The sequence below is a fragment of the Heterocephalus glaber genome, unplaced genomic scaffold (genome assembly GCF_053883595.1).
Source record: "Heterocephalus glaber isolate CG9 unplaced genomic scaffold, H.glaber_assembly_v1.0 deba00001531, whole genome shotgun sequence".
Taxonomy (NCBI): Eukaryota; Metazoa; Chordata; class Mammalia; order Rodentia; family Bathyergidae; genus Heterocephalus; species Heterocephalus glaber.
In genome coordinates this window covers 2,745,589-2,758,225 of record NW_028258329.1, presented here as the reverse complement: position 1 = coordinate 2,758,225, position 12,637 = coordinate 2,745,589, and the positions used below count along the sequence as shown (strand labels likewise).

The following is a 12,637-nucleotide window of genomic DNA, read 5'->3' as shown; positions in this document are numbered from 1 at the left end:
AAGCTCCCCTTTTCTCCCTTCCCTTTTGCAGGACTAAAAGCATCATAATGAGATTTCTCTCCAGTCATTGTCCTTCACCCCCGCCCTCATCCCACTTCACCTTCTCAAGGTGACCTCATGGCCCACTGACACTCAGAGACTGCTGGACCACAAAGGTCCAGGTGAGGAACTAGCTCCTCTCCCTGAAAGAAATTATCTAAATAGTATCAGCTATTTCCATGTAATGTGATGATGGGGCATTTTTGTTTGTTCTTAGACCTTTCTATTATGTGCCAAAGTTTTTTTTTTATTATTTTTTATGAACACAGGTTACATAAACCTACCAACTTCACCCATTATGGGTACTCATGAGTAACAACTTTCCCATCCTATTAGGAGTTATAATATGTGCACAATGGCGAACTCTTGCCAGCATTCCCACCCACACTCCTTGGTTAACAAGACAAAGTACACTTCCAGAAATGATTGTATCACAAGAATCTTTAATGTGTACAGCTTATTCATAGGGAGGTTGTATACATGTGCAGTGAAGCGTGCCAAGTGCCCACATGGAGACCTTTCCAGTCCAAAACAGTTCACTCCCAATGGATATTTCCTGTGCCCAGTGAGGTCACTGAGAGGGGCCTCGACTTTTCTCTTGGTCAGGCCCGCTTTCCTGTGAGTTCTTCCCAACTCTCCAGAAGAACTCTATTCCAGTACACATCATTGGTCCCATATAAAGAACACGGTGGGGAATTTTACAATGTACTTCGTAAGTTTAGCACATCTCTGGTACAAAAATTTCAAGAAAGCACAAAAGCGAAAGCACCAACTGAACTCATTATAAACAAACATGCATAAATCCTAAACACTACTTAACAGTGCCCAAATGAATACAATGTTGCAGTGAAGGTATAAAAGCACGATACTGAAAACTTTAAAGTTACACATGATATACTGCGCTGTAAATTCTGAATGCACTACTGATCCGCCCCACCCTTTCACAGCCCTGGTGAGGCTCAGAAACTCTGAATCTGCCTCCAGACCTCGCTAGTCTTCGGAGACACTGCTGCAGGGGCAGGAGGCAGCGAGGCGCGCCTCCCGCAGGACTCTGGCCTCCTCCAGAGCTTCTCTGTATCGGGAGGGCCAGGCCTGGGGGTCTTTCTTAAAGACCCTGGCCAGGAACAGCATGATCTGCATCTTGGTGATTTCCTGGCTGGCTCTGGAGCCCCAGAAGAACTCGTACTCGGGAGGCTCCACGTAGGGGATGCGCCGGTACTTCAGGTAATTCTGCTGGACGAACTCCTCCGTGATGAGCTTCCTCACGTCCCCGAAGGTGGAGTGCTTCTTCCAGGGCCGAAGCCCCAGGATGCGCAGCACGTTCCAGACGGCGCTCTCCCTGGCGCCTCGGCCCTTCACGTAGATGAGGCTCAGGATCATGAGCAGGAGGCCCGTCATGGGCATGCGGTTGTTCAACGCCATCCTGTCCAGCTCCTCGGGGTCGAGGGCTTTGACCAGCGCGAACTCCATCGTGTGCAGGCTGACCAGCCTCAGGTGCAACCCGAAAACTCTGGCGAGGATGAGGCTGGTGCGCCTGAGGATGCTTCTGCACCACTTCTTGTAGCTGCCGATGACATCCTTCACCATGTCTGGAAACCAGATGACCATCTTCCTCTGCTCCTTGACCAGCACATACCACATGAGCTCGTGCGCCTTCTGCACCAGCTGGGCCGGGGCGGGCGGCGCGGGGCCGGGCTGGGGCGCGCTCTGGGGCTGGCAGACCAAGCCCTCCTCGGCGGCCTGCTGCACAATCTTCGGGTCCACCTCCTCCATCTCGGCCTGGGGCGGCGGCGGCGGTGGCGGCGAGGGCATCGGGCCTGCAGGAGGGCTCGGAGGCGGGGTGAGGAGCGCGGTGGGCGAAGCGAGCAGAGGGTCTATCACCGCCCCCCCAAGGTTGCCCAGCGGCCCGGGCCTGGGGGCCTCGCCCGCAAAGTTGGGGTTGCTCGGGTCCTTACTTTGCTCCGACATCTCTGCGCCGTCTGACCAGGGCAAGGCCTCCGCGAACTGGAGCTTCTGGAACTGGCGATCCCTGCAGACTCCTGGAGAGGAAGTGCGAGGAGCCCAGCGCAGCGCCTTCCGCAGCGCCGGGCCGGTGGCTCAAGATATATAGTGCGCCTGCGCGTCCGTGGGTCGGGCCAGCCGGGCGGGAGGGGAGGGGCGGGGCTGCGCGCCCAGGGGAGGGTCTGCAGAGGGGAGACTCCCCGGGGTCGCTCGGGTCCCCTCCTGGTGCTGAGAAGTCGTGGGGAAGAGCCGAAAGAGGCGGGGGGCCTGCAGACAGATCATGGCTAAGGATCAAAATTCTCTCCAAGTTTTTGATCTGGTGAGGTCTAATTTCTTAGGAAAAGCTCACCAAGAAATACCCAGAATCAAGTTAGGACTGAAAATCCCACGGAAACTTGTAAACTTGGTTTCCTATGGGAAAAACAGTTGAGATTGCTCAAGAAAATGCTACATTGTAAAGATATCTGAGACTGGAATGTTGGGAAAAAACTAATAAAAATCGATGGAGTCCTCTTCTACTGAGTGTTTATACATTTAAAGGAAATGCGAAAGGCAGTTGGGCAAATTCTTTATCAATCCATGCGAAACTTAAATTCTTTGAAGTTAATAGACTAGTTATTGGACCTTTAAAATTAAAAAAACCCGACTGACCCGTAATAATTATACATATTTATAGGGAAGAGTGTATTTCAATACATGTATACAATGTATCATATTGGGGTAATTAGCATATCCATTACCTCAAACATTTATCATTTCTTTGTGTTAGGATTAATTCAAAATCCTTTCTTTTCCCTGTTTTAGAATATACAAATTATTTTTAACTACAGTCATGCCACTGCATGATAGGACACTAAATACTACTCCTCCTAACTGTATTTTTGTCCCTGATAAGTAATTTCTCTATTCTCCCTCTGCACTAACCTTTCCATCCTCTGGCCATGACTACTGTATTTTCTACTTCTATAAAATCAACTTACTTAGTTTTTACAGATGAACAGAATTCTGAAATATTTATCTTTCTATACCTGGACTTTTTCACTTAGCATTACATCCTCCAGATTCATCCATTTTGCCACAAATGATATTGTTCTTCTTTTATGGCTCAATACTATTTAAAGATAGAAATACAGACAGCTTAGGTTACTTCATTGGTGTTTTCATATTTATGGACTGTGATTTTCCACTGACTTTGGGTCACTTCAATATTAATTTTTCCACTGATTCTGTCAAACAAAGATTGTTATGTTTATTAACACAACTTATATAATAATGCCTTTTCCTTGTTTGTCTGAGCCCTGCTTCTCATAATTACTGCTGCTGTCTCCACTCTGTGGAAACACCCCTCCTTCTGATAGAACTCCTCCTGATAGAATTCTTCTTCTCCTTTTCCTTCTCCTTCTCCTTCTTTTTCTTTTCTTTTTCTTTTTTTTTTTTTTGCCAGCAATCGACTATTCCTGTGTTGCAAACACATCCATATACTTCCCAAGATTTTTTTTTAACATAGGACCTATTGATAATATCTGGCAGCTCTCTTAGATGAACAGACACATGAAATACAACATATTGGTGACTATGTTTCCTGAATATAAACAGATATGCAGTGAGTGCAGCTATGGTCCTCGCTGCAGCACCTCAGAAAAGGAGTTATTGTTGGCACCTCTGGGACCAGGGGTCTTGAGGCTGATTAGCATCCCTGGTCTGAGCTGATGTGGCCATTCAGCTCTTCTTAGCTTTCCAAAATTCCGTATTTTCTTACAAGTGCTGTCTTGAGGCTGTCCCAGGCAGAAAGCATATTTTAAATATTGTCTTGTCATTTCTGGAGTCCTCACTTCATTTGTTTACACACGTTCAGAATTCCATGCTTTTAGCGCTTGGCACAGGAATTGCTTTGAGTTTCTGATTTTTTTTTCAGATTTTGGCACATGTACAGATACATAATGGCATCCCAGGGGTCAGACCGGAGTGTAAGCATGAAGTAGGTTTATGTTGCATGCACATATTATACACATAGCCTGGGTCTTGTACATTTTTAGTGCTCCTGCGTTTTGGCTGTGATCTGTTGTGTGAGTTCATGTGTGGAATTTTCCATTTGTGATGTCGTGTGGGTACTCAGAAACTTTTAAATTTTGGACCACTTAGAATTTCAGAGTTTTGGACCATTCGGGAAGCTCAAATTTGTTCTCTTTTTAATTTCTCACTTTACTTTCCTTCACAGTGGTTTATTTGAGAGGTTTCTATGTTGTTTCATGGGGTTTGTCAACTTTAGAAATCCCTTTCCTACACCAGTCCATCCAAGAAGACTTCATAATTTCCCATTTCACCAGGAACATTCCTAGATTTTATTCAGATTTGTCCCAATTTGATGCAGTTCCCCTCCTTTCCCACCTCTTCTTCTTCTCTCTTCTCCTCTTCTCCTTCCTCCTCTGCTTCTTCTTCCTTGTCTTCTTCCCTCATCTTTTCTCTTCTTTGATTTATTGACATCTACCACTTTCTTTGAGTATGCTTTCCAGAAATGTGTAAATTACACTCTTTTTAAAACGTTTTATTAATACATGTCTACAGTATACAATGAATTCGTACATTGTGGGAAGTTGGTGCATATGAGTGTCACATCTTGATCCTTTTGACTTCCCTTTCTCCTCTCCTCCTCTCTCCCTCCATCTCCATCTCTAGATCCTGTTTCCATTTCAAAATGGTCTAGCCCTCTGTTTCCTGTCATCTGTCTTTTATTTTGCTCTTATATTATTCATATTTTGGGCCAGGTGCAGTGGCACATGCCTATAACCCCAGCACTCAGAAAGCTAAGGCAGGAATATTGTCGAAAATTCAAGGCCAGCCTGGCATACATAATGAGTTCAAGGGCAGACTGAATTATGTACTGAGACCCTGTCTCAAAAAAAAATTGTATATGTTGAGTTTCTTGTATAACTCAACTTCATAGATTGTCTTCTCCTTTATTTGATTTGGGTATTTGTTATTTTCTAAATATTGGTATGAATTTTTAAAATTCATTTAATATATTTTTAATAATGAAAATGTTCAAACCTACTATTGAATATGAACTCAGGTTTGGCCATGGGTTGTTCTTGTTGATGTTGTAACATTATTAAAATTGTACTGCTGAGACTTGGGTGTTGCTCACTGGTAGAGCAATTGCCTACTGTGCATGAGGACCCATTGCCACACACACTAAAACACACTCTCACATTGCACCATCCTAGACTTAATGGACTCTGGAAATTAAATCTCAAGTGTGAGTTGAGCAGCTGTAAAAACTGTTCACTACTAAAGTGGGATGGCAGAGCCCCCACTAGGAAACTGCTTAGGCTGGGCTGAGCTGCACAGCTGAATTCCTATCTGGACCACACTTTAGTGAAACTGCCATCAAAATGTCAGATACTACCATCACTTCGGCTCACATCACTCTTTACTTTTGACAGAAGCATTGTCTAATACAGTATCACTCCTGTAGATTAGAACCTCATTGAAGGGTTATGGTTAGAGAATTTAAAGCCTTGGAGCTGAGATTCAAACCAAGCACAGGGTAAAGTGTGGTACTTTTCACCCTTGAAGCCCTTGTTGAAGTGGTATCTTCTTGCCGAGGAAAGTTCTTGTGATGAGACTCATTCTTCCAGCCAAGAAGAAATTGAATAACTGTGGGGGCATTGCCCAGAGGTACATGTAAAATGGGTACACAGAAGTAATTTTGGAGCCACATTCCCCAAAACTCCTAGAACAGCCTTCCTGAAGCAAGAGGGAAGTGAAAGAATCTAATTCCCAGTTCTTTCTAAGGGTAGAAAGGCTGATAATTTTGAACTATTCTTTGAGAGTCTGAATGTCAAAGTTGTTAAGAATATGGCCCAGAGAAAAGTGAAGGTCATTTTCACTCTGGAAGGGTCACAGATAGAGGGAAACCTGGTCCCAAATGCAGCAGCAACAGAGAAGAAAACTGCTCCAGAGCACGAAGAACCAAATCCCAACCATCTCAAGGGCAGAAAGACAACCAAGACCAAAAACTTTTTCAGGGTGGATCTCCACTCCTTAGCAAAACATGCCTTCAAAGACAAAAGCTACAATTAATCTCAACCACTTTGCCAAGCAGAAAACCAATTATCAAAGAACCTGAATGACTCCTTTTTAACTTTTCTGAGAGAGAATGAGAGAGAGAGAGAGAGAGAGAGAGAGAGAGAGAGAGGGAAAGAAAATCATAGGACAGATTGGAGACACTCCTCTAAGCTTTATAGTTTTGGGCTCAGATATGTGTGTATTTGAGCCTTTGTAAAATATACTGATGGCGGTTCCCTTTTCCTCATAAATCGGTCCCACTTTATCATAACTTGTTGGCTTGACTTTTGTTGTCTTTAGCTTTCTCTTAAAAAAATATATTCCTTTCCTTTTTCCATTTTTCTTGTATTTTTATTTTCTTTTTCTATTTTTTTTAAAACAAGTCCAATTGGCATATGGTAGTATGCCTACTTCTATTTTTTAAAAAACAAGTCCAACTGGCATATGGTATTATTCCCTACTTCTCTTTAGGGGGTCGGAGGCAGAAGGAGACTCTCAGAGGCAGCCGAGGGAGGAAGAGAAAGCTGTTTTAGGGGAACTTCCTTTGCTGGAGTAGATTGAATAGTGATCCTGCAAAGATGTCAGATAGCAAGGTGTACAGCTTTTACAGGACCTAAAGACTGTCTCGATTTTCTGCCCACATGTTCCCAGTCCTCCACCTCCAGGCTGTCCTCCAGAGGAAACCATGTACATTGTTATCTAATAACTATCAATAATTTAATAAGTTAAGGTTCAGAAACATTACATCCAGCTGTCTTTAAAAGACTTTGTAAATGTTGCTTAAATTGCTTTTTCTCTTTGGATAAAGCTTGATCCATACCATATGAAAACAATAAAAGAGCAAAAAGAAGAGCAAACAAACTCATATGTGTCAGCCTATCCCATGGCTGCCTTTGTTCCCTTACCTGGATGAAGAGCCAGACGCATCCTTGTTCTTTTTCCAGGCTTTGGGAAATCAATCTTCTTTCACTGAGTTGCAGCAACAACTTATTCCTCACACAGGGCACCACTTTGTCACAGTTCATGGCCGTGGCATGGCACAAAGGATGAGAGCCTACTCAGAGTCAACATCCAATTCAAACTCCAAGAAGGCCCAGAGGGGCTGCCCTTAACTGTGAACCCTCAGCATGAGAGGGTCTCAGAAAGACAGACCAGCACTGAAGCCTCTGTGGCTATGTATTGATAGAACCAGGGAGCAAGGAAAGATGTCAGTGCAGGAGTTTAAGCAGGGGAGTTTATGCAGGGGACAGAAGGACAGGATAAGGTCAGGTGGCCTGTTATATAACTGGCTTTAGGGCCAGTCTAAGAAATAAATCAGAGTATGGGGAGGATGAGGGCCAGAACATTCATTCCTAAAGGCAATGAATTTTGATCCTACTTGGACTTGTGGCCCTGTAGGCTCTCTTTTAATCTCTAACTGTGCATTCCAGGAGGTTTTGGGTGTGTGGCTCCAAAATCCTTCACCTGTGCATATCTGTCTCATACATACCTGTGGCCAATACCCCCACAAATAACAAGGGAACTGAGGTGTGTGGAGTGAATGTATGAAATAAAGCTCAGAATATCCTTTAAAAGGGGAAAGCACACTCATACATGTGTCCAGAGAGTTATCAGTAGTGTATAGCTATCTAAGAAGGTTCTGACCCCTAAACCAGAGAGGTTGATGTTCAGAACAATAAGGGAAATGGCCAATGACTGTGGGAGAGAAGAGGTAACCAGTATTTGTGTAAAATCAATTAAGTGATATAAGATGGGCAAAGTTTGAGCTGGAACTCTGCCAGAGGCCTGAGAGTGCTGGAGATAAACTCACTTGCTCTAGGGTGGACAGTACTGGATATGGAAAATAAGTCCTCTGAGATTCAGAAACTTAAAACCAAAGGTTTGAAGCACACAATAATAGCTCTCCTCAGAGGCTCAGGAAGGGAAACTCATTAAGCTGAGTTTGTCTAAGCAGAAGTTCCATGGATGCAGAAAGTTTATAGAGATGTTATAATTTAAAATATTTTGCAGCAGACATTGTTTCTGGTGGGTTACTTCAAAATCTGTAATGTGGAACAGATTACACAGCTGTGGAGGAGGCTGTTCTTGGCAGTCTCTGGGATAGGAAGAATCCTGGCATTGGTTTCTATAGTGAGCAGGGGAAGGGGTCCACCCCAGGGCCTCCTCGGACAGTGCGTATGCTCACAGGGCAGGGGCCCAGGGGCCCTGGATGAAATGTGAAGCCTCCTGGCTCTTTCCTGTTCACATAACCAGAAGCCTTCACCTTGGAGGTCCTCAACAGGCCTCAAATGGTTTCTCAGGCTAAGGAACTGAAACAGAGAACTCTCTTGAATACATTCAGCAAATATTACTGAGGATGGTGTTTGAAATTTTGCATTGTAGGCAAGTTGCTAAGTCTGAGGGAGAAACCAGTGGCATCAGGACTATTTGTCAGCAGGGCCTCCTTTAGTTAGAAAGGAATAGGAATCCAGGACAGGGCAGGGCTGCTGTCCACAGCTGTCCAGACACACATCCTGTCCAGCCTCTCGGGGGACACTGCTCACACTTATCCATATGAAGCCAACCACTCTCACTGAAATAGGAGGCCTTAAGGTTGTTTTCTGACATTAGAAGAATGAGGAGGCCTCCAACATCTCCCAAAAGGTCTCCAGGATGGAGAGGTAAGACTCCGATGGGTGAACACGTAGAGGTGGAGGGACCAGGTAGCAATCCCTTCCCAGGAAGCCATGTGAGGGAGAGTGGTGATCTGCATTCCACCCTCCCTTGTAACTATTTATTAAACACGGTGTCAGGTGTCATGCCTGAAAAGAAGAGGTTCGGTTTTCTTAATCTACGTGGAAAGGAAATTGTGCAGAAAAAAAAGCCACAAATAAGAAAAGAAGCGGGAACAGTGATAGTATCACAGAAAATGGGACAAAAGGAACTGATACTCAATTGGAATTCCAGAAACATGGGCATCATTAGGAAGCTGAGGGGAGACTGTGACTAACCGAACAATGTGAACTCCGTCTGAGAGGGGGCTGTGACCAGGCAGGGCAATGTAGCTAAGATATGCAGATGCTACTTTCTGAAATTATGTGGAGAGAAGGGATGAACATTCCAAGGGAGTTAGAATAGAAAGACCCAGAAGAAATCTAGACAGATAAGTGTCAAGAAAGAGACATGGGCTGAAGCTGGGGGTGGAATGTTTAAAAATGAGTAAATAACATCACCTGGAGATACAGTCCAGGGAAGAGTTTTTCAAAAGTCTGAGCATGACATGAAGGTGGGGTAATTTTTTTTGTAAGTGTAATATGTGTCCCAGAGGTAGCTTCCTTACACCAGATAGATAGGGAGACAGAGAGAGAGAGAGAGAGAGAGAGAGAGAGAGAGAGAGAGAGAGAGAGAGAGAGAGGAGAGAGAGAGAGAGAGAGGAGGGAGGCCCTCCAGACACAGCAGAATGAAAAAGAAAAGTGGAAAACAAAATATAATTTTTAAATTAATTTTATTAGTACATTTTAGGTATACAATATAATGACATTCATCATTGGAAATGTGGACCTTTAAATAATCTCTCTTGGTTCTTATTTTTTCCCCATTCCCCTGCCCTCCCTTCAACCCCTCCATTCCTCCCTATTTACAAAGACTTCGTTTCCATTTTTTCACTTTCTCATATTGATTCCATTCCCTTCTTTCCTTTCCTCTACCCCTCCCACTTCCCCTTCCCCTTTGCCCCTTTTCTTCCTATTTCACATTATCTATTATACCTTTTAGACTTTATTTACACTTTCAGTTTCTCAGACTAAAACTATTCGGTATTTATACATGTGTGTCCTATTTATTTCACTTAAGAGTATCACCTCAATGTGCATCCACTTAGCTATAAATGTCTCTAATTTCTCATTTTTTATGGCTGAGAAGTACTCCATTATATAAAAATCCACATTTTCTTTATCCAGTCTCCAGTTGATGGGCAATTGGGTTGCTTCCAAGTTTTAGCTATTACAAACTGTGTTGCTATGAACATGGGTGCACATATATCACTGTGGTATGATTCTTTTAATACTCTGGGGAAGATCCCCAGCAGGGGAATAGCAGGGTCAAATTGGACTTCCAGTCCTAGTTCTTTGAGTTATCTCCATACTGATTTCTCACAGTGGTTGCACCAGTCTACACTCCCATCAGCAGTGGAGCAGGGTTCCTCTTTCCCCACAGCCTGCCAGCATTTGTTATTGGTTGATTTCATGATAACAGCCATTCTTTCTGGGGTGAGGTGGAATCTCAGCGTTGTTTTCATTTGCATCTCTCAAATGACCAGTGATGTTGAACATTTTTTAATGTATTTATTTGTTATTTCTACTACTTTGTCTGAGAAATGTCTGTTCATTTCAGATGCCAATTTCTGGATTGGGTCTTTAAATTTCGGAGGTCTGATTTTTTAAAGTTCTTTATAGATTCTAGATAGTAGACCTTTGAGGAACAGCAGGTGAAAATATTTTCCCACATTGTGGGTGTCTCTTCACACTGTTAGTGGTTTCTGTTGCTGTGCAGAAGCTTTTTAATAAGAAGTGATCCCACTTGTTTGAGCTAGTTCACGGGCAACTGAGGTTTTGTTCATAGAGTCTTTTCCTACACCAATGTCTTCAGGAGTTCTACCTAACCTCTTTTCCAGCCAGTTTAGCATTTCTGTTTTAATATTTAGATCTTTAATCCATTTCAATTTTAGTTTAGCACATGGTGAGAGATATAGTTCTAGTTTTAATCTTTGGCAGGTTGAAATCCAGCTTTTCCAACACCATTTATTAAAGAGGCTATCTTTCCTCCTGTGAGGGTGTTTGGCTCCTTTTTCAAAGATGAGGTGGCTGAGTGAGTGTGTCTGGAGTTATTTTTACATCTTGTAATCTGTTCCACTGGTCCTCGGGTCTGTTTCTTTGCCAGTACCATGCTGTTTTTATCACAGTAGCTTTGTAGTATAGTTTCAAGTTGGTGGTTGTGATACCCCCTGCCATGTCCTTGTTGCCTGGGATTGCTTTTGCTATTCTAGGTCTCTTCTTTTTTCAAATGAATTTTTGGGTTGTTTTTTCAAGGTCTGTGAAGTATGCTGCACGAATTTCAATTTGGATTGCATTGAATCTATATAGCAGTTTTGGAAGTATGGCCATTTTCACTATGTTGATCCTACCCAGGAGCAGGGGATGTCTTTCCATTTTCTGATATCGTCTGCAATCTCTCTTTTCAGAGTGCAACAGTTGTCAGAGAAGAGGTCTTTGATTCCTTTTGTTAAGTTGATTCCTAGGTATTTCAGTTTTTTTGGATGCTATTGTGAAGGGAATTGTTTGCCCTATTTCAGTGAGTCTGTTGTTCATGTAGAGGAAAGCTATTGACTTTTTTGTGTTGACCTTGTACCCAGTTAGTTTACTGAATTTGGTTATTAAGTCTAGAAGACTTTTGGTGGAGTTCTTGGGGTCTTCTATATGGAGTAGCATGTCATCTGCAAATAATGACAATTTGACTTCATTTCCTATCTTTATTCCTTTTATTTCTTTCTCTTGTCTAATTGCCATGACTAATGTTTCCAAGACTATATTGAACAGGAGTGGTGATGGGGAAATCCTTGTCTTGTTCCTGATTTTAGTGTGAAGGATTTCAGTTTTGACCATTTAGTATGATATTGGCTGTTGGTTTTTCATAGATGGCTTTTATCAGATTGAGGTAGAGACTGTCTATTCCAATGTTTTGTAGGGTTTTTATCACGAATGCATGTTGGATTTTGTCAAATACTTTTACTGCATCTATTCAGATGTTCATATGTTTTTTGTCCTTGGCTCTGTTGATATAGTGTATTACATTGATTGATTTCTGTATGTTGAACCATCCCTGCATCTCTGGGACGAATCGCACTTGGTCAAGGTGTATGATCTTCTTGATGATCTTCTGCATTCTGTTTGCCAGTATCTTATTAAGGATTTTTGCATCTATGTTCATTAGTGAGATTGGCCTATAGTTCTCTTTTTCAGTTGAGTCTTTCTCTGCTTTGGGGATCAAGGAGATGCTTGCTTCCAGGAATGAATTTGGGAGTATTGCTTCCCTTTCAATTTCATTGAAGAATTTAAACAGTAGTGGCAGTAGTTCATCTCCAAATGGCTTGTAGAATTCAGCAGTCAAGACATCAGGACCCGGGATTTTCTTAGTTGGTAAGTTTTTATTATGTTTTCAATTTCATTGGTTGATATTGGGTTGTTTAGAGTATTTAGATCATCTTCGTTCAACTTTGATGATTCACACATATCTAGGAATCTGTCCATTTCTTCTGTGTTTTCCATCTTATTGACGTATAGGTTCTCGAAATAGATATTGACGATCCTCTGGATTTCTGCTAGGTCCATTGTGATTTCATCCTTTTCATTCCTTATTGCATGAATTTGGGCCTTTTCTTTCCTTTTTATGACAAGGTTGACTAAGGGTTTGTCAATTTTGTTTGTTCTTTCGAAAAATCAACTCTTAGCTTCATTCATTTTTTGTATCATTCTCTTAGTCTCCATTGCATCGA

The 12,637-nt window shown here is 42.6% G+C and overlaps 1 protein-coding gene across 1 annotated transcript; it reads right to left on the bottom strand.

Annotated features, from left to right (window-relative positions):
* Positions 1-462: 462 nt before the first annotated feature.
* On the bottom strand, positions 463-2,159 carry Ndn (necdin, MAGE family member). The gene has a single exon (XM_004852640.3). The coding sequence runs from the start codon at positions 2,005-2,007 to the stop codon at positions 1,030-1,032; it is 978 nt and encodes a 325-aa protein (XP_004852697.1). The 5' UTR covers positions 2,008-2,159; the 3' UTR covers positions 463-1,029.
* Positions 2,160-12,637: the final 10,478 nt, after the last annotated feature.

Coding starts and splice junctions, on each gene's coding strand:
- Ndn (XM_004852640.3), bottom strand. CDS start 2,007: ATGTCGGAGCAAAGTAAGGACCCGAGCAACCCCAACTTTGCGGGCGAG.